At 36.5% G+C, this 27,703-nt stretch overlaps 1 protein-coding gene across 1 annotated transcript; it reads right to left on the bottom strand.

Annotated features, from left to right (window-relative positions):
• Positions 1-27,035, bottom strand: LOC149422281 (choline transporter-like protein 1). The gene is made up of 11 exons (XM_089633697.1): positions 26,783-27,035; positions 25,940-26,029; positions 14,568-14,722; positions 11,381-11,489; positions 8,701-8,941; positions 6,558-6,683; positions 5,564-5,670; positions 5,187-5,443; positions 3,544-3,710; positions 2,759-2,851; positions 1-905 (listed from the first exon to the last, which is right to left on the bottom strand). Exons 1-11 carry the CDS (start codon positions 26,965-26,967, stop codon positions 702-704), a joined length of 1,734 nt encoding a protein of 577 aa, XP_089489823.1. The 5' UTR covers positions 26,968-27,035; the 3' UTR covers positions 1-701.
• Between the last annotated feature and the right edge of the window lie 668 nt (positions 27,036-27,703).

A 27,703-nucleotide genomic window follows, 5' to 3' on the forward strand; every position in this document is an offset into this window, starting at 1 on the left:
CCAGGACAGACTGAACGTACTATCAGTGTTAAGCATTGATAGAGGTCTTTGCTAAACAAAATGAACAGAGAATAGAACTTCTTTATAAATAGGTATGTACCTTTATTTAATTTATTTTATGACTTAATGTTGTAATCCGGTGAACCCCCACATATTTTGACCACCGGCCGCCACTGGTTAAAGTAACTCAAGTACGCCCCTTAACACCCTGTATAGAGTGGTTGATAATCTCAGTATTGCCCTTGTCAAAGGTGAATCGAAATGTTGTTTGAAACGGCTTTAGCCCTGTTTAGTGACCAGATCTGAATAGCCAGATGCTTCCCAGCCTTTCTCTTCCCTGTTTCCTTAATTTCCCCACTTCCTTCAGCCTCATAACATACTCCGATTGGGGATGCCATACTCTTATTTGAGAGGAGTTGGGACTCTTGTGCAGTATTCCACTTTAAAGAGACGATTCACAATAATATGTTTCAGAATGTGAAGAAGTAGTACTTATTGAAAACTTTAGTAAATAAACACGCTAGATAATATATTAAAATAGCACCTGACCTTCTGTGGAAAACAATAATTATTAGTTACATTTTTAGTTTCAATATGTTTTCTCAGGTACATGAAGAATAATGATTTAGTCTACCACAGCCACTATCATCAGTTAAAATAAAAATAAAACAATGTTTAAACTCGGAAATGACTAAAAATATTTATCTATCAACATCAACACCTTTCGAAATGGTTTTTGGTGCAGTCCAGGCTTCTTTAGGGTCAGAGTCTTGTAATACCTCCAGGGCCTTCTTGCTGTTCTGGACAAACTCCATCAGGCCTCTGCTCATGTAGTACGGCCGGGAGATGCCGTCGTTCCTCTCACAGTCCTCACAGAAACAAAGGAATATTGTGTCTATGGCCATCTGCAGACCGACAAGTAAACAATTAATTATTATAATTTTTTTCGAAGGAAGCAAAGACTTAGGGGTGTGACATTATATATTAAATGAAAACACAATTTGTAATATATATATAAGCCCTGACGAAGCTTGAGGTAAGCGAAACTTGGTCGGTTGTCGTGTTTTAATTCAATAAAAGTGGTGTATTACAAAGTTTGTTTTTGCAATAACAACATATATGAACACAAGTCGTTGTCTGCTGTCGCCTTTCTGGTATCTTCAATCTTTTTTTTTCTTTACTAAATAATTAATCAATTTACAGAGTACAATAATGTATGTTAATTAAGATAATCCATAAAACTAGTTTTCACTGCTTTTGTTTGTTTTTTAATGTTTCTCTTCTATAGAAGCTGGTGCTTGTGTTTAAAAGAGTGTTCAGCATCAGGATGAAGAATATTTAATGTTTATAAATAAGATTCAAGAAAATTTGAATATTAAATAATATATGTAATGAACAAAAATTAAAATTTATAATTAATTAAGAAGATAGTTTCATCATTGTGTTATTTTTACACTGAACTTCTCTTTCATTGCTTTTAGTAGGTGTTTATCGTTTTCAGTACTGAGAACTACTATCTGAAGTCAGTGGGACTATAGCACCACTAATTATTTGTTTATTGAGAATCGTTGAGTCACACCATAGGGTTAAAAAAATATTTATTGTACTGAAGTTTAACTGAAAAGTGGGTGTGTCAAGCCTACGCAAGACAGAAGTGAAACTTCTAGTATTCCTCTCTCTCTATTTTCATTTCATCATCTCTATTTTCTCTCTTAGGTTAGTTTGAAAATTAGAGGTTAAATAATTCAACGACGAAGCATGGATTTGCTTTTTCTAATATTTTCTTATAGATGAATGACGTTCGATTAATGTATAGTTCCAAAAATTTTCAATTTATTCACAAGTATACAATATTACATAAATAACAATATTACAATTAAAAATTACAAAGAAATTACAATGACAATGATGTGTTCATCACCTCTATCTCGTCACTACTCATTTTTAACACTGAAATTCTGTACCAAACCGTATGAACCACAATCAATTACGTATTTCACTCGTATTACACTCACGACGCAGTATACTAACCAAGCAGCTGATGCTTGGCGTGGCGCAGTTCGCTGGTGTCTGAGAGAGAGGAAAGAAGAGAAGAGAGAGAACGTTCGTGAGCGGCTCCCCCACCTCAACAAGCGCATATGGTGAGAGAGGGACAGTGAACGGTGAGCGGTGGTGGGGGTACCCGCATTTTCGTGTCGATCCTGACTCGGTTTTACTCCGTCCCCGAAAATCCATTACGCGCCTAAAGAAGTTTCACTTCAAAAATATCTACCTCAGAAGAAAGGTGGTTTAAGAGTGTGGTCATTCTCCCCAAAGGCGTGATCATCGATAGATTGGGAGGCTGAAGGGAGTGCGGAGGGGAAGAGGAGGGTTGGGAAGCACCTGGCTACACAGATCTGGTCACCAAAAACCTTTATGACCATATATGTGGTACACCCTGAATACCACCATTCAGATTAGAAACATTGCTGGAAATGGCTTTAGCCATGTTTGAAGATCAGTTCTGAATTGCCAGGTGCTTCCCAACTTTCCTATTTCCCTTCTACATTCCCTTCAGCCTCACAAAATACCCCAATTGGTTATGTCATATTCCCACAGTCAGGAGCAGTTGGGTCTCTTGTGCCATATTCACAAAAAAAAATGGTTTCAATATGATGTTTCTGTAAAGGGATGTTCACTGCTGTCAACCATCGTTAGTGAAAAGCAGTTAATTGTTGCATGCATTACATACATAAACCTTAATGATTGCGGCACTCACCTCATAAACAGTCATGAAACAGTGTGAAGTGAGATAAGCCACCACTCCCGCTATAGCCAGGGGCACCCACACGTGTTGCACACCTTCTTTTTTCTGTAATAAATTATTCACAAACATTACCAAAAAATTCATCTAGTATAATACTTTTTTATGCCACCGATTAAAAGCTATATTGTTATACGAGGCCACTAGCGCAAGACTGGTCTAACCCCAAATTCCCAGGATGGAAATAATTAGATTGAAAATATCCCATTTTTTTCACTATCAAAAAACAGGAAGCTGGTGAATCCACATCACATAGAGAACCCATTTTAAAGACGGTAAACAGTTGATGTAACAACGCGCGCAGTTCTACTGAACTGAGTCCAGTGGACGTACTTTGACGGGCCGTTCATGTAGCTATTTCATTTGTTCACATGTATTCTTTGAATGACTATCCTTTTCATAAGTGGTGCTACATTTTTAGTTTGATTAGCGTGAAAATAATGTGCCTTATATTTTTATAATGTCAAATAAGTTTTTGACGGTTATGTATTTATGGCGCCATCTGTTTTTCCTTACGGAAATGGGGAGTAATAATTTTTTTCTCATATAATACACACTCATATGTCACAAATACATAGGTGTAGATCAATAACTCAGGTGAGGGTTAAACCACTATGCTGCTGCAGTAACTAAAAACACAGTATCTTCCTTGTGACTCTCAAGGAAGACACTGTGTTTTTGTCACGCAACATGTGACCTCACATGAAAGTGCTTTCTAATTAAATATTGCATAGTTTTACCTGAATAAGCTCAATTCCAATGAGAACAGTAATCATGACAACTAGCGCCTTTCCCAGAAAAAGAATGAAGTCTCCAACAGAGTTGATGGCCGCCACTCTGAGAGCGTTGTTGGCTAAGAGACCAAATGCCTTTTGGCCAGCTCTACAGAAACTGTACCCAAATATTGCTGCAAATTAAAAATCCAATTTGGTCTGTTGGGACAAAAACACATACGGAGATGTTGCTTCAATAAGAAAAACAATGTAAAAAGTTCCATCTTTCATACATAACGTGGACTTTATAGCGTCAATCAACACAATTATTCGCTCCATTTATGAGTTACTATTATCAGTTGAAGTGCTGAATGCAATAATAACTTTACTTTTGATGAAAATTGTAGTTTTTAGTAAAACGCGTTGAAGGCTTTTTGAAATGTGTAATATGCAATAGTAACTGATGTTCAAAATTTTGCGTGTAGCTCCTTCTTTGTAAAACCTACATTAATATTAATATTTAAACAGCAGATAAAGAAGGGATTGGAGATACCAAAAAGGTGATGGCAGCAAAAAACAGTTTATTAGCTTTAAGTTTTTATTGCATTAACCTCAATTGTTATGTGAAAAATAATAAAATTTGGAGGTATTTACCCCAAGTGACCCTTAATCACCTTTTTTTACCTAGAAACGACAAACAATCATATGCCCTGACAGGAATAATACATAAATGGTATTAATTGCTATGTTGATGAATAAATATCTACTATTCTCAAGGGGTAGGAAGTTAGCCCTACCCTAAGTATAGCCCTGCTAGTTAATTATGTAAGTAAAACACACCCACTAGTATTTTCTACTTTAAAGGTACTTACTTATATTCACAATAATTGCCACTCCCAGTGTAAGCCCTGGGGTGTGTCAACAACATAAATTATCAGAGGGCCAGGCTTTAAGGGCTTTTAATTTAGATCATTATTTTAGTGGGCCGGTAAATAAAATATGCAATGCCAAAACTAGTGTGACACAATATAAAGCTTGTTAGCTTCTCACGCCTGTTTATAAGCTCTGGTTTTTTGTGATACATTGGTTCATATGCACATTATTTTTGCTCCCCTAAACAGTAAAGTATGTATGGGTCACTTGAGTGAAAATTAATCATTTTTTATTTGGCTTAGAAAAGATTGCTAAACCATAACTTTTTAAAACATTTTTATTGTATTTTTCTGCATGTTGAATTTTTGAGGAGAGAAAGGAGAGAATTTCGTGTCTTGAAGAGACCCATGCTATAGGAGAGAGGAAACACAGAAGCCTGCAAATTGCCCCACAGCCGAGATGTTGAACTGATGAAGAACGAGTCGTAGAAACGACCCACTCTCAACAAATTTCAACTATTTACAATAAATGGTGGGTGTATGTTTGGCGTATTTCCCGACTATGCACTGATGCCGAAGGGATCAATAACGCAAGTTCCTCAGAAAATCTTACATTGAAATGTAATCAACTTGTAGAACAAGGACAGAATTCCCACAGGACGCCTGTGCTCTAAAGATTTCAATCCGTTTGTTAAGACAGGGGAATCTATCAAACAGACTACCCATTTCTGCAGAGAGTTGAGGGTTTTTTCAAGCAAAGTTAAGTGCGTCAATTTATAACTGTTTGAGTTTTGTCACCTGTTTCAATGTAAGCATTTCTTGACAGGTACTGAAGGAACTTTTCAAAACAGTAGAGACAGCACTGGCAGCATTTAAATATGCATTCCGCCAATCTGTTTGATGATCCCTTCAGTTGTTTCTGGATGATAGTCAGGACTGCTCTCATCATTTGGACGATGGCAATTAATAATGAGCCAAGAGCTACAGTGCCAAGGTGGAATCTCACTAGATTCCAAGAACTTCGGACTATAGGTGAACACATGTTTTTCTTATTTCTGAAAATCAATAAATAGATACCCATATTAAAATGTAACTACAAACAATGAAAGGCATTGTACTGAAAAATGGCAATAAATGTCACAAAATTTGTAATATATCTAAGTTTTATTTATTACCTTGTGAAAAACCAGGAAGCGACAGCCCCGGCTATCAGCATGTGCTGACATCCTATTATGAATTGAGTTATCCAAAATAATGCAAACAGATTATACCACCTACAAACCTGCCAACAATAATTATTAAATATAATATGTAGCTTTACATAAAAAAATTGAATTACAATACATTACAGACAAGGTCAAGATTTTCCCTAAAAGTCAATATTTCGTCGACACCATAAATACCTCAAATGTATCCATTAATGTTTCCTCATAAATGGTTTAGTTAGGGTTTGAATCTTGGCTTACAATATAAATATTGTAAGGAGCGGGAAAAGTTTCTCATTGAAAATGGAAACATTGATGAAAATTAATACATTGAAAGGAGTTTTCACAGTGAAATTGGTATCACGGTCACCGACTAGTTCCCAGTTCTAAGCCTATTTCTTTAATGTGCGTTTTATTTTTATTTTTCCTATGTGAGTCCCAACTATGTGCAGCCAGTGGGACTATAACATTCCCATTTGGGGCATGTAGTTAGGCTGAAGGGTGGGGAAGGCAAGGAAATGATGTAAAGGATATTTGGAAGTACCTGGCTATATAGATCTGGTCACCAAACACAGCTATTTATATTTTGAAAGGTGGTATTTCACCGGGGCGATACTGAGAGTATCTATAACTTTGGAAGTGATACAAATAATTAAGGCTCCGTAGTCAGCTGATTTGAAAGGGAGATGAGTAAATACAAATCTTAAAGGGAGCGTGCTAAGATTTTTTAAACAATCATAATTAATAAGCGGAAGCGAAAATATTTCATAGAGCATGACTTGTTTAAATTAGAGCAAAAATCTCTCGACAAATGTCATAAGTAGCATTTAAAGAAACACTGTTTTTTATAAGTTTCGGAGCATATTAAGATTTTTTCTGTAGAGGAAATGTAATTACTTTTCAGCTCGGAAAATGTATGGAGATTGTCTTTAAGAGCATACAAAAGTGATGTTATTATTCTTACTTTCATTGTGGTATCTTTCCTGTAGTGAAAACTCTGGTTTGTTTCCAGTGTTAGCATTCCCGCACTTTCCACCCAGAGGCTTAGATAAATCCACAAACCAACCGTCAGGGCCAGGGCAGCAAACGTCTTACATTATGAAAAGATAATAATATATTATATCTGAAGGTTTTTCCAAAAATCTTAAGAAACTTTTATAAAACATTACACTGATTCGCACTATTACAGCAAAATTTCAGGGGATGTACAAGTAAATCATTTTAAAGATACCCTAGCTTGTGAAGTGTGTTACCTACTGACTGGATGGATCAAAAACTAATTTGGGGTGGGATCTCCAGCGACCAAATGTTTTCAAAACATCGGACAAAAACAAAAACATTGTGTCGGGGCCGTTTTTTTGTTTTCCGTCGGCCACAGAAACAAAAAAATTGTGGCCATGCCCCAATGTTTCATGTTTGCACAAACATTTAGTTCAGTGTTTTGGTCATATTGACACCAGAAACCCGGCTTCAGGTATCTGAAGAATTATATAAAAAACATAAAAAGAACTTCTTCGAATCAAATCACGAGTTTAAATTTAAAACAAATTCATAAAAATTATTTTTTTAAAAGTGAAATCGTTGTGTTTATTTGGACATTTTCATTCGAATTTTTAAATATTATGGGTTATAGGTGGGTCCTGTGAGTATTTTTCGTTACTGGGTGCAGTGAGTACAGGTACAAAAAATACTTGTGATTTAAGATTTTCACGGCCAAAAGTATTTTTGCTATTTGTTTTTGGGGTGTTATGCCGTGTTGCGCTAACTCCTTCTTTAGCCAACGTTTCGGACAGCATTGCAGTGTCCATCATCAGGGCAGATGTGTTATTATACTGGCAATGCTGTCCGAAACGTAGGCTAAAGAAGGAGTTAGCGCAACACGGCATAACACCCCAAAAACAAATAGTAAAAAAACAAAAAATACTTGTTAAAAATACCAGTTACAAAATATTCACAAGTATTTTATACCTATCTGGGGACTGGGTACAGAAAGTAATAAATACTCAGTCCCAGTATAAAATACTTGTTAGTATTTTGGAGATTTGTCACAAGTACAAAGTACCGAATGAAAATACCCGGTACTTTTACTGGAACGATAAATACTCCTCTCCTCTATTATGGGTATGTATACCTGCCAGAAGAAAGTTTCATAAAAGAATTGTCATTGAGATAGTAAAGTTTCTTTGGGCAATGTATAATTCCTTGTTTGAAAGAATTTTTTTTTTAAAAAGAAAGACAAACATTCCCGGGTTACGAATAACCTGACAATATTTGAAAATCTCCTACTACCACCACAGTAAGCTGAAAATGTTGCTTGTGTTGTGATGGGGGACTTAGCCAGCCGAGGAATTGAACACACTACGCCTGGGTGGGACCCAAACGCGATGTCAACTCGGCCACCTACCGTACATAAAATATATATATTTTTTTTATATTAGGTAGTTTGAGAACCAACTTACAATTTCGGAGGAAATTTTGGTTTTGATTTATTAAATAAGAGAAAATTAGAAACATACTTTTTTGGGAGTGAACAGTTCACAGAACTACTGGTCAAAATTACGTTAGATTAGATTATATTTTTCTAATCTAACCTAATCTTGACCACAGTTTACAGAACTACTAGTCAAGATTAGGTTAGATTAGATTATGTTTTTCTAATATAAACTAATCTTGACTATTGTTCACAGAACTACTAGTCAAGATTAGGTTAGATTAGATTATGTTTTTCTAATCTAACCTAATCTTGACCACAGTTTACAGAACTACTAGTCAAGATTAGGTTAGATTAGATTATGTTTTTCTAATATAACCTAATCTTGACTATTGTTCACAGAACTACTAGTCAAGATTAGGTTAGATTAGATTATGTTTTTCTAATCTAACCTAATCTTGACCACAGTTTACAGAACTACTAGTCAAGATTAGGTTAGATTAGATTATGTTTTTCTAATATAACCCAATCTTGACTATTGTTCACAGAACAACTAGTCAAGAATAGGTTAGATTAGATTATATTTTTGGTTTATTTCACCCTTTTCAATTTTTTTGTTCTGTTTTGTCATGGAACCCCATAAAAATTTGAGTAGTCTAGTAACATTACCACTTACCACAATGGGCTCAAAGAGTAGCACAGGCATACTGGCAATGGCTTTTCCAGCTTCCTTGAACAATTGAATAACCAGAGCGATCCGCTTCCTCATCACAAACAGAACGAGGAGGACCACCGCCGTCACTACTGTGGCTATAATGGCGTAGGCTAAATAACTGTGGACCTTCCTCTTGCTGATTTCGTCCTGGGATTTTTCTGCGATTTCCTTCAGAGCGTTTCTTTCACCTACCCACGTTACCCTGTTGAAATAATAGGTTTAAAATGATTATTTGCTGAAAATAAAATGAAACAGAAAAAAAAATTAAAAGAGTTCGGGGGTATATTTTTATCAATCTCATATTTTCCTTGAAGATTATTGTAGTGATAGTCCAACTTAAAAACTAGCACTTTGTAAGTATGCTTTCATAGTTGAATATTTTTTTTGGAAACCTACCAAATTGGCCCGATTTTGGTGTTTAGCTCATGGGGGTGTATGGCGTCACATGTACTCAAATCAGTTGTCAAATCTGATTTCCGGATGGTACATATGACGTCAGAACTTGTCCAGAGTGTTTAGATTTATTGGCTTTTTAATAATTTTCAAAAGTGATTTATTAACTCTATAGACATAGGTACATACACTATAAAACTTAAATATTGTGAATTCATGTAATTTTTTATCTACGTTATCATTTTACAGAGACCCTTGTAGCTTCAGTACTGGATGGATAAAAAAAATTTGCCAATAATAATCATCATGTTTCGAAACTGATGGTTTTTTCGTTAGGATGAAATTTATTAGTAATAGGAAGCTGAAGAATGATGCTGAATGAAGATGAAGAGGTTGTGGTATTGAATCGCGAGTCTACATTTAAGTGATTGCTAAACGTATAAAAAAACGTCGTTATGCACCCGGTATCTTGGGACATTTGCTGGGTTAGAGGGGACTGCAAACGGGTATTCTAAACTAGTTTGAAAAACGTTTAAATACAAATACATTCAAAATGATCTTTAAAATGATTTGCCTGTACCTCCTTGGAATAAAAAATATTAAATGAGCTGCTCGGGTGTAGACCATTTTAACTGACAAAACTGTGTGTATGCATAGAAATAAAATAATTTGTAAAAAATTAAGAGTCGTTTTATTTATTTTAAACTTTTATTAAATGACAATACTAAGTTATGTTCATTGCAGTAATATGATTTGAAACAAAATAGTAATTAAACTTGAGAAACGAGAAAAAAAATTTGGTTACCATCCTTTGCATGAACACACGAACTAATTTATGGTATATAACATATTTATATGTTCAACATTTAATAAGCGAAAAAAGGAAAATATTACCGGTGTAAAATAGACGGTAAGTGAAGTTAATGTTAATTCAAAAATGGTATAATTTTTCATCCACGATCTGGATCCTCGAGAATCACAGAAGATGTAATCGATTGATAACACGATGTGCTATGAAATAACAACATTTTCAGGTAAACAATGGCATGTGCATGTATATACCGTTAAACGCATTTTAATAATTAATTAAAGTTGTGGCGTGTAAAACATGTTAAATGAAAACACTTTACATGAAACAGGTTAGAAATGCATCAAAATCTTATCGTGGTCATATCTTCACTACCAGATGAGTTTGGGTTATTGTTTTCGGCATACAACGTGAGATCTGCAACACTGTCATCAATGTTAAAATAATCCAGAGAATTAACAATGTTTGCAATCACTTCATACATTAATTGTGATGACAACATGGTATGTGTTGGTCATCCGCCATGTTGCATCACTTACCATTATTTACTTGAACCAGTATATCGGATACCATAGATTACATATCTCAAATCATCCGTTAAAACAGTGCTATCACTACGAGAGTGATCTCCAGCGAAAGAAGACATTAAAAAATACTGTTTACAGAAAAAAAGGATTTTTACAAAAATGTCAGTTAGCATGCTCTACGCGCAACTCAAATAATAATTTTTAATGATAAACTAATATTTATAAGACAAGGTTTTTATTAATAGCACAGATGCCAGTCGGCTGCTCTAATCGACAGCTTGCGGAGGGTTGCGGGTTCGATTCCATGCGGCGGCATTTATTTTATCTCAAGAGTTTTTTTCAATTTGTATGGGCGTTTCAGGCTAATAATTGTTGCTTACAATAATTTGTAACAAAAAATACTTTTTTTAGATTTACTGAGGATTGAACCTTCCTCCCCAGGACAGGGACAGGAGTCAACCATGTTAATAACTGAGCCAAATCCTGAATGGGTAGGACCGACATTTATTTCATATATTAACTGCTGTAATGTCATCTAATTTCAGAGAAATGCGTATATACCCGCGTGTGTATGCGTGATTGCCACCAAAAGTAGATAGAGTGCATTGTCATTGACAACGAGTCTTTTTGCCGAGTTTAAGTTCCTTTTGATGTCGGGAAGTGGGTTAATTTCCACTTCCAATATTTGCAGTAATTCATTCTCGAAAACAAAATCGAAATTAAAATATGCAGATGTATAAGAAAAAAAAACAAGAAATCAATATATTTTTTGTATCTTGCGGCAATAACATTGGTCGACATATCTAGACCATTGCTTGTTTACACGGTAGTTAGTGTAAAAAAATAACTGATGGTTTTATAATTAGGTAAGTTCGTCGTGTTTGAAGAATTATTAAAAAAAGTGTCAACTTACCACAGGAAGATAGTTCCAATGAGAGTAGTTAGAGCAACTCCTATTAGAACCAGCCATATTACAAATCCCACCACGAAACGGAACAAAATCAGAATACCGATGGAAAAAACTGAAAATAAATTACAAGATATCATTAGCAGCGTTATTAATTTAAGTGGTTAGTGGAAATGGATAATTTATTGACATGGTTCTTTTTTTCCTGGTCGGATAATCGATTTTTTTTCTACTATGATAAGTGGTGGTTTTTGGTAGGAACGTGGCAGGTCAATAATTTAACAAAAGAAAAAACGATAAATTTAGGTCGGGGTTTTTCCCTCTTTGGAGTGATTAATTAAACATGACATTCTGAAGACCTATTGAAAATTGGAGTAAGTGCTTGTCAGCAATTTAAGGGTGTATGCACTGCTATCATTTGACGAGTTTCTAAATCGATAGATTAGAGTTAAAATATTGTATCTAACGATTCTGTTGTAATATAAAAATAAGTTTTTACTTCCGTATTATAGTATCTGTTTCTGAAGTAAATACAATATTTTCGCATGGACTTCGCTTAGCATAAATTATATTGTCAAAGATATACAATATCTGTGCGCATAAAAACATTGCTGGGAAGATTAAAAATATATTTTAATAGGAAGAAAACGGTATGTAAGAGGTCCTGGCTTCGGTTCCCAGTTGCGACCTTTTTATTTTCTGCGTCTTGTTCTGTTTCACGTTTCTCCTAGATTTATTAGTATTATCTTCTTCTTTAATGATTTGATAATTTATATTTGTATATATTTGGGACAGATGGTTTAGGATTTGCAATATTTTAACCAAAAAATATAAGCTCTATTTCGATACGATTTGAGATTTTCACGGCCAGTGATTTATTTTTGGGACATACTCTGCCTCCTTCTTTAGCCAACGTTTCGGACAGAATTATATTAGTGTTCATCATCATATTACATATCTACCCTGAAGATGGACACTATAATACTATCCGAAACGTTGGCAAAAGAATAAGGTAGCGCAACTCGGCATAATATCCTTAAAGTGAGCTTTAAACATTTTAGAGCAAACATGGAGATACAACATTTTAACACTAGGCCGTCGAAACATTATTGGAAACTGCCAAATTAAAAATTTCAGAAAAACTGTTTCATTGCTGAAGTAATTAATTTAAAAAAAATATATATTTTTCGGAATAACTTTATTGAGTAAAACCTCAAATTGTAATATTTAAATATTGAAGACAATATTAGTGATTTCTAAACGAAAATCTGAAACAGAAAAATCAGAAAAGGAAACGGTCACATCTGGGACTCGAACCCAGGACCCTTGTCTTTCCGGGACAGTGCTCTACCGACTGAGCTAATGGGACCCTATTCCCCTCGGTCACTTTTAACTGTATCATACTTCGAATAAGAACTACTAACATTGTCTTCATTTTTTCACCGCACATTTTCATTGGCAACTATCTTTATGTATGATCGCAAAATTCAACCCGAACTAATGCAATCCAGACAGCGTCTTTTTAGATAAACCTATCTTATTTTTTTATTTTTAATGTGCGACATCTGTTGACTTTTCTGCAAGTCTAGAATGAATATTTATTTTTCGGAATAACTTTATTGAGTAAAACCTCAAATTGTAATATTTAAATATTGAAGACAATATTAGTGATTTCTAAACGATTTTTTCTGATTTTCTGTTTCAGATTTTCGTTTAGAAATCACTAATATTGTCTTCAATATTAAAAAAAAATATATATGTTAATATAAAGTAATATCTATAATCTATGTTAAGTTATGGCGAAAATGATTAAGTAGATACTTTGTAACATAACCATTTAATGTATATTTTTATAGATAGACGTATAATACTTGAAACCTAAGTTTAATAGCTGCGGCGTGTAATTGATTTTATTGAAACAATTCGTTGTTTCATAAATAGGACAACCTGTGTTGGACTGTACGGTGTACAAATATTGTTTGCGCCAGCACGACGCTCGTACAACGTTATGAGCAACTCCTAACTTGCAAGTAAGTTAATAAATTCTGTTTGCGCCAGCACGACGCTCGCACAACGTTATGAGCAACTCCTAACTTGCAAGTAAGTTAATAAATTCTGTTTGCGCCAGCACGACGCTCGCACAACGTTATGAGCAACTCCTAACTTGCAAGTAAGTTAATAAATTCTGTTTGCGCCAGCACGACGCTCGCACAACGTTATGAGCAACTCCTAACTTGCAAGTAAGTTAATAAATTCTGTTTGCGCCAGCACGACGCTCGCACAACGTTATGAGCAACTCCTAACTTGCAAGTAAGTTAATAAATTCTGTTTGCGCCAGCACGACGCTCGCACAACGTTATGAGCAACTCCTAACTTGCAAGTAAGTTAATAAATTCTGTTTGCGCCAGCACGACGCTCGCACAACGTTATGAGCAACTCCTAACTTGCAAGTAAGTTAATAAATTCTTTATTTTTCAATGATAAACTAATAATAACTGAAACTGTTTATAAGACAAGGTTTCAAAGGATACGAAATTATTATAAACAATTTTAAGCCTTTGTGCTATGCATAAGAAACCTTGTTTTATAAACATTAGTTTATCAAAAAAGAAATGTTATATTTTATGTAAAAACATGTAAAATTACAAAATGAAATATGATCTTGTTTATATTAGTTTATATTGAAATGTATAAACTAACTCAATAAATAATAAAAAAAAATAAAAAAAATAAAAATAATAATATTGGACAAGTCAAAATATTTCACCAACAAATGTAGATATAATATGTCTCGACGCCATCTAGTGGGAAAATTTAGCATTAACAAAGCCTTTCCTACAAAATAATGTTGGTTGTTTACAGGTGAAAAAATATAACGAGCAGTAATTTTTGATTGAATTATTGAATTATTTGGCGTGTTGGAAATAAGTCGACGTATATCAGTGGTCCAGAGCACTTGACCTGACATCAGGCGGCATTTATTTTTACTCGGGAGATATTTTCAATTTGTATGGATAATTCAGGCGACTAATTATTGCTTATAATAATTTAAGAAATACTTATTGATGGGAAGGCCTAAATACACTCAGTAAGTTGTGCATACTTGTGTGTTTTAAATATTGTAACATGCGTTGTTATAATAAATATTTAAACACAATCATTTTATGTAATATATGTAATATATGTTACTTACCGAAAGCAATAAGACACAAGTAAACTATTTCTCTCCAGCAAAGGTTTAAATCTTCAGTGACTTCTTCGAAAAAGTTGGATAATCCAGTTTTAGAAAAAAACGTATTGACAATTTTCTCACTCTTCTCTGGAATGCATCGGTTGAAAAATTCTCGGCTGAAAGGTAACATTTTTTTTTACATAATGTCATAAAAGTTAAGGCATATTATTTCACATTCATACATGTTCTTTTATTCAGACTCTTGAAATGACCAGAGATGTGCTTTATTTCAAATAAATCCATTTCAAATGGAAATGCAAAATGCAAAATGGGTATTTTCCATTTTGCATTTTAAATGCTTTTCTAAAAACCATTTTGCATTTTGCATTTTAAATGCTTTTCTCAATGCATTTTCCATTTTAAATGCTTTTTTGCAACATTCTTCCTACTATCTCCACTCATATTTTTTTCATAAGCCCCAAATCTCAGTCGGTCCTCAACCTCACTATGAGAGATAATTTACATTTGTCAAGTTGCTCCCTGGTAGGAGCCCTGGTAATTGAGTGATATCATTACAAAAAATACTTTTTTTTTTTTTTTTTTTAATATTTACTCCACACAGGAGGCCCTGAAGAAAATAATTTCCCTCAGGGCCTATGTCATCTTTGGGGATGCTGTGTGGAGGGTCTTTTTGTGGAGAGGAAGGAGTGAACATGGGTCTTGAAGAGTCCCATGTTGTAGGAGGGAGGAAACACAGAGGCCGGCAGTTCGTTCCACAGCCGAGCTGTTGAACTTAAGAACGAATCGTAGAAGCGACCCGTTCTCATGTGACAAGTGTCAACTGTGTACAAATGTTGGGCGCGCGTTTGGCGTGTATCCCGACTACGCACCGGTGCCGAAGGGATCAATGACGCTAGTTCTTCAGAGCATCTTCCATTGTAATACCGATAGAACAAGGACAGCATACCTACCTGACGCCTGTGCTCTAAAGATTGCAGTCCGTTTGTTAAGATTGGGGAATCTATCAAACGGACCGCCCGTTTCTGCACAGAGTCAAGGGTTTTTTTCAGGTATTTTGGGGCTTCAGACCAGAGATGGCTGCCAAATTCGACAGTAGGGCGCACTTGCGATTTGTACAGGGTGAGCAGTTGTGTACTATTAAAGTATCTGCGGGCCCTGTACAGTACGCCCAGCTTCTGAGAGGCCAACTTTACTCTAGCTTCGATGGAGCCCCCGTACCTGAGCTGGTGACTTATAGTTACACCAAGCATATCAATGGAAGGCCTGTTCGGAAGATTGCTTCCGTTGAAGGAGACTAGATTATCATTTGGATCCCTTTTAGACGTAATCAGACAGGATTGGGTCTTTGAAACATTAAATTCGACGAGATTATTTTTACCCCAGGAGGAAATACTCTCGAGATAACCGTCCATTCTCTGCTTCAAAGCCCTCCGAGCCGTTGGAGTTTGTGTGCCCTTTGGGGGCTTGTCAAACAAAAAGCTATCATGAACTGTACTGTCATCCGCGTAACAATGAATCGGTGCACATGTCAAAAGGTCATTGATGTGCAACAAAAACAAAGTTGGAGACAGAACCGATCCCTGTGGGACGCCAGCATTTATGGAGTGCGAGGAAGAGGTGAAACCGTCAGCAACCGCCTGAATCGACCTATCCCTTAAAAAGTCAGCAATCCACGTACACAGGGATGCGGGAAGTCCGTAAGAATGCAATTTGTTGACAAGTCCTCGGTGCCAGACCCGGTCAAAGGCCTTGGATATGTCTAGTGCGACCGTTTGGGTCTCACCGTGACGTTCCAGGCACCGCCCCCAAACATGCGTCACATACGCGAGAAGATCACCGCACGAGCGGTTCCGCCGGAATCCGTATTGACGGTCGTTGATAATTTTGTTCTTCTCGAGGTATGTGAGCAGTTTGTCGTTGATCACACGTTCCATCACTTTGGACAGAACTGATGTGATCGCTATGGGGCGGTAGTTGGCCGGGTTGGAGCGGTCACCTTTCTTGGGAATAGGGTGAATTACCGCTTTTTTCCAACCAGAGGGCACAGTGCCACACTTCAGGGACATTTTGAAGAGCTTTGTCAAAACTGGAACTATTTCCGCAGCACACCTCTGCAATACCAGGGCAGGTATTCCATCAGGTCCACTAGCTTTGTTAACATCGAGCCCCCGTATGACGTGGAGTACATCCCGATGCCGGATCCTCAGCTTTTTCATATAGAAGCCGCAGTGAGGAACCGACGGCGGAACAGCACCCCCGTCGTCGAGGGTCGAGTTTTCCGCAAACATTTTCCCTAAAAGGTTTGCCTTTTCGGTGGCGGTGTTTGCTAGTGAGCCGTCAGGTCTGGTAAGAGGTGGCAAACTGGGTTTGCAAAAATTTTTCGACCTATTGAGCCCGCAAGCGACCAGAATGCTCTGCTGCCATGCGGGCAGGCAGCCAGCTTTTTGCTGATCTGCAGGTCGTGTTCGAATTTTGACCTATTGATGATTCTCTTGCATTCCTTTGCCGATTTGTTGTATGCTGATCTGCTTTCGGGCGTTCGAGATGTGTTGTAGGCTCGGTAAGCCGCGTTTTTTCGTCGAACTGCTTCGGAGCATTGTCGACTGAACCACGGCTTTGAGCCCACACCAGTTTCTTTAGTAGTCGATTGTATGAAGCCATCCATCGCCGAATTGATGACTTCACCAATCTCCTGGGCACATCTTGAAGGGTCCGAAGTCCGAAAACAAACAGCTGACCACGGAAAAGCATTGAAATGGGCCCGCATACCGAACCAATCTGCTGACCTATAGTGCCACACTTTTCTCCTCAGCCTCTCATTGGTTGGTCTGAGGCTAACGGGGATTGATGTCGTCACTAGGCAGTGGTCAGATGATCCCAGAGGCGCTGTGACGTCAATCTTATAACCGTGTGGCACAGTAGTTAAGAATAGGTCTAACAGATTGGAGCGGTGAGTCTGGACATCAGGAACCCTTGTAGGCTCCTGAACCAATTGCTCTAATCCGTAGCAAATGGCAAAGGATTCCGCCTGTCGGCCAGCCGAGTCCGTTGGGCCTGAGAACTTCAACCATGGTTCGTTATGAACGTTGAAGTCCCCCAGAACATCAAACTCGGCCGAAGGGTAGCGGGGCAAGAGATCATCAATAGTATCGCTCAAATGTTTGAAGAGCTCGGAAGTGTCTGATTCGCTATGGTTCGGTGAGCGGTATAGACATGCGTAGAATCTTGCCGTACTGGCAAGATTGACGCGCACCCACATTACGTCGAATCTGGAGTTTTCCAGACTCAATAGTCGCACACAGTTGACGTCAGCTCGACTATAGAGGCAGACTCCTCCTTTCAGTCGGAATTTGCTTGCGAGGGTAAAGCCCGGGCAGTCCAGATAAGAGGAGTCTGGCGGCTCGGCTATCTGAGTTCCGGATAGGAAAAGAAGGTTGGGACGTTGGGACAAAAGATGGTGATGGACGGAATTTAAATTTGTGTGCAGGCCGCGAATGTTGGCAAAATTTACCAACAGTTTTGGCCCGCACCGGGGACGCCTGCTACTCGCCGCTGTAAAGATGTTAAGTTTGTTTTTATGTATATTCATGATTTTAATTTATTTATTTATTTATTTTTATTTTTATTTTTTTTTTGTTTTTTTTTTTGTTTTTAAGGGTATGAAGTGAAAGGAAGGTCTGGAATGGAAAGGTATGAGGGGTGGGTAGGAATATGGGGTTCAGGCTGTCCAGGAGTGATGAGCGTTTGGTTCCAGCCCACCCACTGCGGTGCTAGGCGATAGGCTGGGAGAGTCCGGCTGGAGAGGGCATCCAATGCGCCCCAAACGCTGCTGCTGGGTCCCCTCCGGTCACGAACCGGCACAACAGCAGTGGCGGGGTTTTTTCACTCGCTGATGGGGCAGCCCACCCTTAGTCGTGAGCCTGAGGGTCGGGCCCCTGTACTATCGAGCGGCCCGGACAGCGGTAACCGGTTGTAAAGGGTCTCCCTCAACCAGCATCTCCCAACCGGCCCGCCACGCAGAAGGTGGGCCGACGCACCCGCCACCAAGACCTGGGCAAACCTTAACCCATGAACCCGGGCACCCCTGCTAAGTCACCAAACGTAGCGAACCACTTGGGGTGACCTGTGGCAGAGGTGTTGGTCATCCAATAAATGGTTCCCAGGGCGGCGGTACCCATTCCCGCCTACCAAATTAAACACCAAATTAAATACTATTATATATATAATACTATTAAACAACCAAATTAAATACTGATTCAAATACTGAACATGGGGCCATGAAGCTGTAATATTAAATGTTAGATAGCAGTTTCTATGTTTTTACGTTGGCAACATTAGACCCGCGCAAATTTTTTGTGGTTTCATAATCTGTAGTCGTGGTGTTTTTGGATTTACCATCATGTAATATGTTTGTTCTACATTGATGTCCATTATTAAATGAAAAAATTCTATAATTATTTTAATTGTTTGACCTGAGAAACCATTTTGCATTTTCAATGCATTTTGAAAATAGGTATTTTGCATTTTGCATTTGAAATGCTTTTCTAAAAACCATTTTGCATTTTGCATTTTCAAATGGAAAAGTTTTGACCCATTTCCATTTTGCATTTCAAATGGTTTTGGGTACCCATTTTGCACATCTCTGGAAATGACACGCCTCATGTAGATTTTTGATTCACTTGGTCGTGCCATGTCTTTCTCGGGCGTCTTGATTTTCTTCCACCATTCAATTTCGTATCATTTATTCTTCTGGCACCCCTGTCTTCGTTCATTCGCTCCACTCATTCAAACTATTTAAGCATCCCTTTCATAATCCTGTGCACAGCGCTTTCACCAACAAAGCATTTTTTTCTGAACCACAACAGACAAAAACGGTAAAAAATGGTTTTTTTTTTTATTTTTATTTTTTTTTTTTTATTTATTAAAAGTATACAATACAGAATATAGTATATTATATAAAGCATCGTACTCCCAGGAGTTAATAAACTCATTGCGGGAATGATACGCATTACATGAAACATATAGTTGTATGTATTAAATGGACATATGATGGGACATACACAACATTATTATTTCAGATAGTCATTAATAAGTTGAAGTTTGAGCATGTTAGTTTGGATCTTTTTACATTGACTTGCACATTTGATCTCGTTGGGTAGTTGATTATATTTTGTGTGAGCTATGTATTCTAGGGATCTTAGTCCATATTTTGTTGATTTGATTTTTGGTATATGAAGTTTGTTGTGATTTCTTGTGTTGTGTTGGTGTACGTCGCAATTGTAATAGAGTGTAGTGTTGGAATGTGCCGAGTGTTGAATTACTTGTAATATAGTTTTCGTTATTTCAAAAGTGGGAATGGTATTAAAAGGAAGTATTTGGGTGTTTCTGTAGATGTCTTTGACATGTGTGTCCCAAGGTAGACTGAAAATATTTCGCAGGGCTCTATTTTGGACGACTTGGATTTCTGAAATCATTTTTTTTGTAGCAAATCCCCAGATTCCGGCGAGATATATTAGATGTGAGTGAATCATAGCATGGTAAATCGATTTTAATAGAGAGGGAGGAAGTAACCCGCGAAGTCTATATAAAACACCAGTTATAGGAGTAATTTTGGATAGAACATGTTTAAATTGGTGATTCCATGTGAGTTGTGAATCAATGAAAAGGCCAAGATATTTTGTAACATCAACCCTTTCAAGGCGGTTATTATCAAGACTTATATTAAGACTTACATTTTTTTTATTTGCAAACAGTATGTAATGTGTTTTTTTTATGTTTAGGCTAAGTTTGTTTAATCGCAGCCAGTTTGCCAGGCAAGCTATATCCCTTTCCATTTCCTTTTCAAGTTCGTTTAAATCATTATTGTGATAAAGAATCACTGTGTCATCTGCATAGAGTTGTATTGTACCCTTAAGTCCCCATTTAGCAATATCATTAATGTATATTAAAAATAGCAATGGTCCAAGTACGGAGCCCTGAGGCACGCCACATTTTATCGTTCCCATGTTGCTTGTCCCTTTTCCAACAAAGGTCTGACAGTGTCGATTAGAGAGGTAGCTACACAGTAACTTCAGGGGAGTGCCTACTATGCCTAGGTGTTCTAGCTTCTTTAGTAGTATCCCATGGTCAACCGTATCGAATGCCTTTTTTAAATCTATAAATAAGCCTGCAGCATGCTTACCCTGGTCTATATGCTTTTGGAGGGCGTATACAAAATCGAAGGCAGCACATTTTGTGTTAGATTGGTTTCTGAATCCATACTGTTGGGATGCGAGTAAATTGTTTGATAAGAGATATTTAGTGAGCCTAAGCTTAATAACCTTTTCAAAAACTTTAGAGACGACAGATAGGATGGATATAGGACGATAATTAGAAGGATTTTTTTTGCAATCATCTTTGTAAATCGGAATTATTTTTGCTATCTTTAGTTGATCTGGGAAGATTCCACTATCCAGGGATTGATTAATAAGAAAAACAAGGTGGTCAGCTAATATATCTTTACAAAAGTTCAGGTACACTGGTGTAATTCCATCTAAACCTGGAGATGCATTAGACTTTAGTTGAGAGATGATACTGAGAACTTCTGTTTTATTTGTTTTGGCCATGTATAAGGACTGGATTGCTTTTTGATCCGTGTTTATAGTGATAGAATCATCTGGATATGATGCAATTGTGGCTGCTAAGTTTTCCCCAACTGATATAAAGAAGTTGTTAAAAGTTGAAGCTATCTGTGTTGGGCATGTTATTTCTTCATTCTTAATGAGAAGACATTCAATTTCATCTTTCTGGGGTGTCGAGCTATTTGTTAGAATTGCATTTATTATTTTCCATGTCTGTCGCGGATTACGCAGGTTTTCTTTAAATATAGTCGTGTAGTATTTGGTTTTAGCATATCTTCTATAGTTGGTAACTTGATTTCTTGTTTTATTTCTCAGTGCTGTGAATATATCACTTTGCTGATTTTTTTTCCAGAGTTTAAACGCATTGTTGCGCTGTTTGATAAGTGCATTTAATTTTGCATCAAACCATGGAGTATTACCCCTCCGTTGGTCTCCTATGCGTAACTCAGATTTATGTTGGGATGATTTTATTGCTGTTTTGATGTATTCATTAAAATTATTATAGTTTTCATTGGCATTACTGGTGGTTTCGTGTGGAAAGTTGTGGGATTCTAAATATGTTTTTAACATGTTTTTATCGGTTTTGGTGTTGTTTGAAAAAGAGTGTATTCTATTATTAGTGTGATGTTTCAAGCTGTTTTGGTAATCTAATATCAAAATGTTATGATCACTTAGGTAGGCATCTATATTTGCAGTAGTTGAGGAAATATTTTGTCTGTTTGAGATGATATGGTCTATTAGAGAAGTAGAGGTATCTGTTACTCGTGTAGGATAGGATGTGTTACATATGAAACAGTTGTATGAGTCTAGCGTGTTGATGTACTTAAGAGATGTATTATTTTTTTGAAGAATGTCAATGTTGAAGTCACCAAAGATAAGGGTATCATTTCTACAGTTATTTAAAATAGATTCAAGATACATTAAGAATTCGTTAATGTTTGAGGTAGGCTTTCTGTATATAACATAAATATTTAACGGTTTAAAATTTCTATTACGGATATTAATTCCTAAGAAAGAATTTTCACTACAATGTTTTTCGATAGTTGTAGCATTTAGTGAATGGTGTGTGTAGAGAATCACCCCTCCTCCTCTTTCATTGGTGCGAGACGCGAATGTACTTTGGTAGCCGTCGATGTTGAAGAAGCACTCCTCACCATCTTCCAACCAGGTTTCGGATATTGCAAGTACGTGTACAGTGGGTTTGATGCTCTTTAAAGTTTCTTCAATCTCGTCAATTTTATTTCTGATACTTCTCGCGTTAAGATACATTATTCGAAGGCTATTTTTTATTGGCTTATAGTCTTCAATTTTCTCATATTTGTATTCATTTATACTGCCCTGGGTCCCGGATGCTGTAGTTACAGTTGAGTTAGCCATAGTCAAACTCTCTCCATTGTGCGTGACATCATTATGGCACGGTAGGGGCAGTCCCTATCGTTTGATCTGTGTTTTGGTGCCTCAATTTTGCCTTTGGCCATTTTAAAGCAGTTCCAGCAACGGAATTCTTCTTTTTGTTCCTTTTTTGAGCATTCAGATGATTTGTGTTCACCAGCACAGTGTAGACAACGATCTTTTGATTCAGTACATCTCGCGGCGGAGTGACCGTATCCCATGCATTTATAGCACTGCATGATTGGGCAGCTGTCTTCGACTCGGACTCGTTGGAAACCTATATTTATTCTTTCTTGTTTTAACATAGCTGAGTGTACTTCTTTTTTGACGATCAGAATAACGTTTCGTAGCCTATCATTTTTCCTGTTGTTTGTGAATCTTAGAATTTTAATAGCTTCCTTATCATTTCCAGTGGCTTCGTAGATAGTATCATTTTGTTGCACAATCATGTCTAATATTTCGGAATCTTGTGTTTCTTTTTCGATCCCCTTCAAGATAACATTAGGTCTAAGACGTTTGCCCTCATGAGCAACCAAGTTACCATTGGTCAGCCCTGGAATTGCTGTTAGGATCTTCTGTGCATCTGACTTTTTAGGGCAGTTTCGTTTTCTGGAGAGAAATATATTGGGGGATTTTAACAGAAGGCAGAATCGGTTTGGTTTTGAGAGGAGGAATTTTGTCTTCGTTGATAGATGGAAGCGCTGGACTGGACTCGTGTGTTATTGGTGAGGATCTTGTAGTAGAGGAGAATGTTGTTGCGGTGGTGGTAGAAAGAGCAGAGTTGGTGTTAGTGGGGATTGACGCTTGTTTATTAGTCTTAATTTCCTTCTTTTGTCGTTTGTCCATAACTTTTCTGCTTTCGGCTCGGGTTTGTCTTGGGGACTTAACTAGTTCTGGACTGCTAATGCTCCGGATTATCGGTGACCTCGGCGTGGTTCCCGATTTTTTAAATGGATCTTTAGCCCCTGGGGGGGTACACGGGGGATCTGCCATTTAAAGTTTATTTTAATGTTTACATGTCACTAAGAGTTGTATTGTATTTATTGTAATGTCCTGTTTTTTTTTTTCACTTGTATATTTATTTTTATATTTACTAATATTTATGGAAAAAAAAATAGATATAAAACGGTAATTATTTATTTGGAATAAATGGGGTTCGAACTGTCGTTCTTCGAAACTCGGCGCTAACGCGTTCGCCTCTAGTCCAAATTCCACTGTTGTTATACCGTCAAATAATAAATTATTATAATAATAGTGTCAGCACTTGGGATTTTTAAGAATTTATTTAAAATTACTTTAATATGTGTTTTTCGCTTTTGGAATAGATAACGCCTATTTGTCTGCAATCGGACTAGCACTTTATTTGTATAATGGGAATTGGCAGAGATACGCCTGTTTTCCGCAAATCGGCTAGCACTGGTAAAAGGTAAACAAAGTGAGCTCACTTTCAACCAATCGTCATGCAGCTACTTAAACTACCCGGTTTTAACAATATTATTGTTATTCGCTAGAATATCACTTGTAAATATTGCACTTGTAATATTTTCCGATGGAATACCGAGAGGATAAAAGAACACCGTTATAGCCCGCACAAAACTGCACTTATTTTCAAATTTGTATGTTCGAATTCACTTTTTTTACACACTTTCGGTTGATTATCGTAAGAGCATTTAATAGGCCACTTGCATGGATTTTGTACACATTCCTTACTTCAGCTTACTACAGCTTTGCACTGTCACTGTTAATAGCGTTTTATGTCGCATAAATCTGTTTTTTAGCAAATATTTCACTATTTTTAATGGAGCAGTATAAAAGATGATTGAAGATGATATTTGATGATGATGAAGATGATATTTAAAATACATACGTCTGCCTCAGGGATCTCATTTCTATTTTGATTCTTCCTCTACCAGATCCATATCACACTTATTATCATACATCGGAATTTGTATCAACACTCCATTGTGAACTGCTAGACTCGCTTGAAATACATGGTGTCCCGAAACTGGTAGTACAAGAGGGAAACCGGTGAATCTACTTCGTATTTATTTATAGGCTTTTCTATGGCAAAAAATCATAATTCAGTATTTATTTAAAGAAAAATTAGAACATAAATACAGTACTAGATTCACGCGCAATGACGGGTTAATAGTTCCGAAATTTAATAATAAATACGGACAGAGAACGTTTGAATACAACATACCGAAGATATTTAATTTATTACCTGACACTATAAAGCAATGTAAGTCTATGAATAAGGTTAAATACATGGTGAAAAATTGGCTATCGGAAAAAAATATTTACTTTAATATGTATGAAAAATTATATGAAAAAATTGTTGATTCTGTAGTTATAAGATGTAAATTATAACTTATAAAAATGTATATGTAACAAAACTTTAAGCACCTGTTGACAAGCCAATTCAATTGGTTTAGCAGGACTTGTTTGTTGATATGTATTAACTATTTATTCAATAAAAAAAATTATATATATCAATTTGTGTCGATTTCGTGATAAAACTTTTTTGATTTGAGCTTTCGTTTTCGAGTAAATCGGGTACGAAGTTGGAATTTCTCGTTAAAAAAACAGCACTTAGCCAGGGGGTTTAATATCACTTAACACTTTAGTTTCCAAAAAAAATAATCGAAATGTTCAGATTACCATACGGAGAAAAATCGGTTTTTGCCCTTACGATAAATTAACAGGCCTTAATAATAAAACATCGATTTAAGGATGTTTTATCGATTTACCTTGACGTCATGTCATGACAATACAAAGAATTTTCGTCGTAATGCAAAAATACTCAGATTTTCTTTTCATGTCATGCGTTCATCGTGAAACATGACATTTATTTTTAATATTACTGAACATTTGATACAGAAAAACTAATGAGTAACATATTAGGTCAATACGATAGGATATTGGATGTTTGCACAAGACACGTAATAGAGTACAACGTACGTCAAGGATACGCTGCAATACAGGCGTGAATACATTATGGCCTTGTTAATATTTATTTCTAACTAGGCAGTGCCTGTTCTAAGAAACTAATAATAATAAATTGTAATTTACTAAAAGTTTATCAGGAAATCTGTCCATTTATTTGTAATGTCTGCAACCCGTTTTTGACCGGAATTACCAATAATTTGAAGAAATTCTTACTAAATTAGCAGTAGTCATTTTGTGCAGTTCCGTGCAATTTTCCGGTTGTACTACGAGTTTCCGGACACCGTTTATAGTAGCTAACGGTGTTATTGGGTCATAAATAATATTCTAATGCATTTGTTAGGTTTACTGTGACGTTGTAGGTATATCGGATGTACATGCATGCAACCGTCGATATTATCAATTCTCACTTACAATCCAACACTGTTACAGGACTCCACGCAGGCCCTGTGGAGGGTGTTCGGTTCTATGGTAGCTTGTCCAGCTGCATTTATTACAAGCAATCTATAATCAAAATACATTAATGTAACAGATATTGTATTATTCATTTAGTTCATTAGTTTATTCCATTAGTCATGTCAATATACATTTCATATTAGAAAATTAATCAATTTTCTGTTAGATAGGTAGGTACTGCAAGGTCATGAAATTATTTATACTATTTAACCTAATAAATAATAAACAACTTCATGAAATTCACCATTGGCATTTGTAAATTATATAATAATTGCATAAAATAGTTTAATGGGTCGTCATGATATGGTATAGGCTTTGTAAATTAATTTGCATGAACAAAAGCCACTCTATTACAGTCGTCACCATGACACTGAAATGAAATCGTATAGGTTTTGTGAATGAATTCGCACAAACAAAAGCTACACTATTACAGAGGTCACCGTGACTGGAATGTTTTAGGCTTTGTAAATGATTTTTCACAAACAAAAACTGTATAGTACAGTCGTCGCCATGAGTGGAATGGTATAGGCTTTGTAAATGATTTCACACAATCCAAAGCTACTCTGTTACTGAAATAGTATAGGCTTTGTAAATGATTTTGCATAATTAAAAGTTACTCCATTACAATCGTCACCGTGAACTACTGTGACCGAAACATCTGAAACCCGACTTCACGCGACGTATGGGCCATTTAAAAATGAGCTCACCTAAGACAGGGGACTTCTCTCCAGGTCCCAGGTCGGGGAGCGTATTTAAAATATGATCTTATGAAATGAGAAGTACTATTAATTACTAACTTACTTTTTTGTTGTCATGTCTTCCCGCTTACAACTACTCCTGGGGTCGATTTTCTCCACATTAGCCCGACCGCACACATTGGCGCAATCGTCATACCCGTTCACTATCCGGTAGATGTCGCCATAGTAGATGCAGTACCCTATCAGTCCTACCTGAGGGCAAAACATGACACACGACATTACATTCATGACGGTATTGACACGCACGTGTGCACACGTAAGTACAGTCGATACATCGTAGGACGTACTTCGGGGCTCTGAATCACACCTGACCTGACCTCATTCAGGGCGGAAAATAATTAACAATTTGGGAGATGCAATTTTATGTATCTATTTACAATGCGAATGCAGTTTCTTCATTCGATGATTATTGACAATCAGCGACATTTTCATATTACCTTAATCTTCAACTTTTGATCATATTAAAAAATACATGTAGCTCTCACGGAACGCTTGGCAGATGTGAAACATCGACATTGATTTTTATTGAAGGAAGTGAAAATGAAAGTAAACAAGTTTTTTTTAAATATTTTGGTTAAAAAAACAATCATTTTATTGTTATTAAAATATACACAAATAAATATTCATAATAGATCCATTGCCAATTATAGTGGGAATATAAACAAATGTATCGCGCAGAGTTTTGGCGGCCGGTCGGAAAGAGCTGACGTATCAGAAGGCTGACCAAATGAAGCATAGTTACACGCAAGAGCGTCGTCCCGTCTTGCCACGATTGCTATGCAAGAGTCGGTATTACCGCCCCCTAGGCGCGCCAAAAGATGTTTCACATCTTGGAATTATTTAAAAAAATTGAATAAGGCCATTTAAAAAAACATATTTAAAAAAAAACACTTTTTACTGAAACCAACAATCAACAAACGGTCTTACTAAAACACGTGGTGAAAATTTTATTCAATCGTTAAGC

Source organism: Hesperophylax consimilis, chromosome 7 (assembly GCF_061612785.1).
Source record: "Hesperophylax consimilis isolate HC1 chromosome 7, BYU_Hcon_1.0, whole genome shotgun sequence".
NCBI classification, from domain to species: Eukaryota; Metazoa; Arthropoda; class Insecta; order Trichoptera; family Limnephilidae; genus Hesperophylax; species Hesperophylax consimilis.

Bases quoted from the DNA above. Each gene is read 5' to 3' on its own strand.
- LOC149422281 (XM_089633697.1), bottom strand. From the start codon at position 26,967: ATGAATGTAATGTCGTGTGTCATGTTTTGCCCTCAGGTAGGACTGATA. The intron at 8,942-11,380 runs GTAAGTTGACAC...TTATTTCAACAG, and splicing joins ATTGGAACTATCTTCCTGTG to GGTAACGTGGGTAGGTGAAA. The intron at 2,852-3,543 runs GTAAAACTATGC...AATTTATTACAG, and splicing joins TTGGAATTGAGCTTATTCAG to AAAAAAGAAGGTGTGCAACA.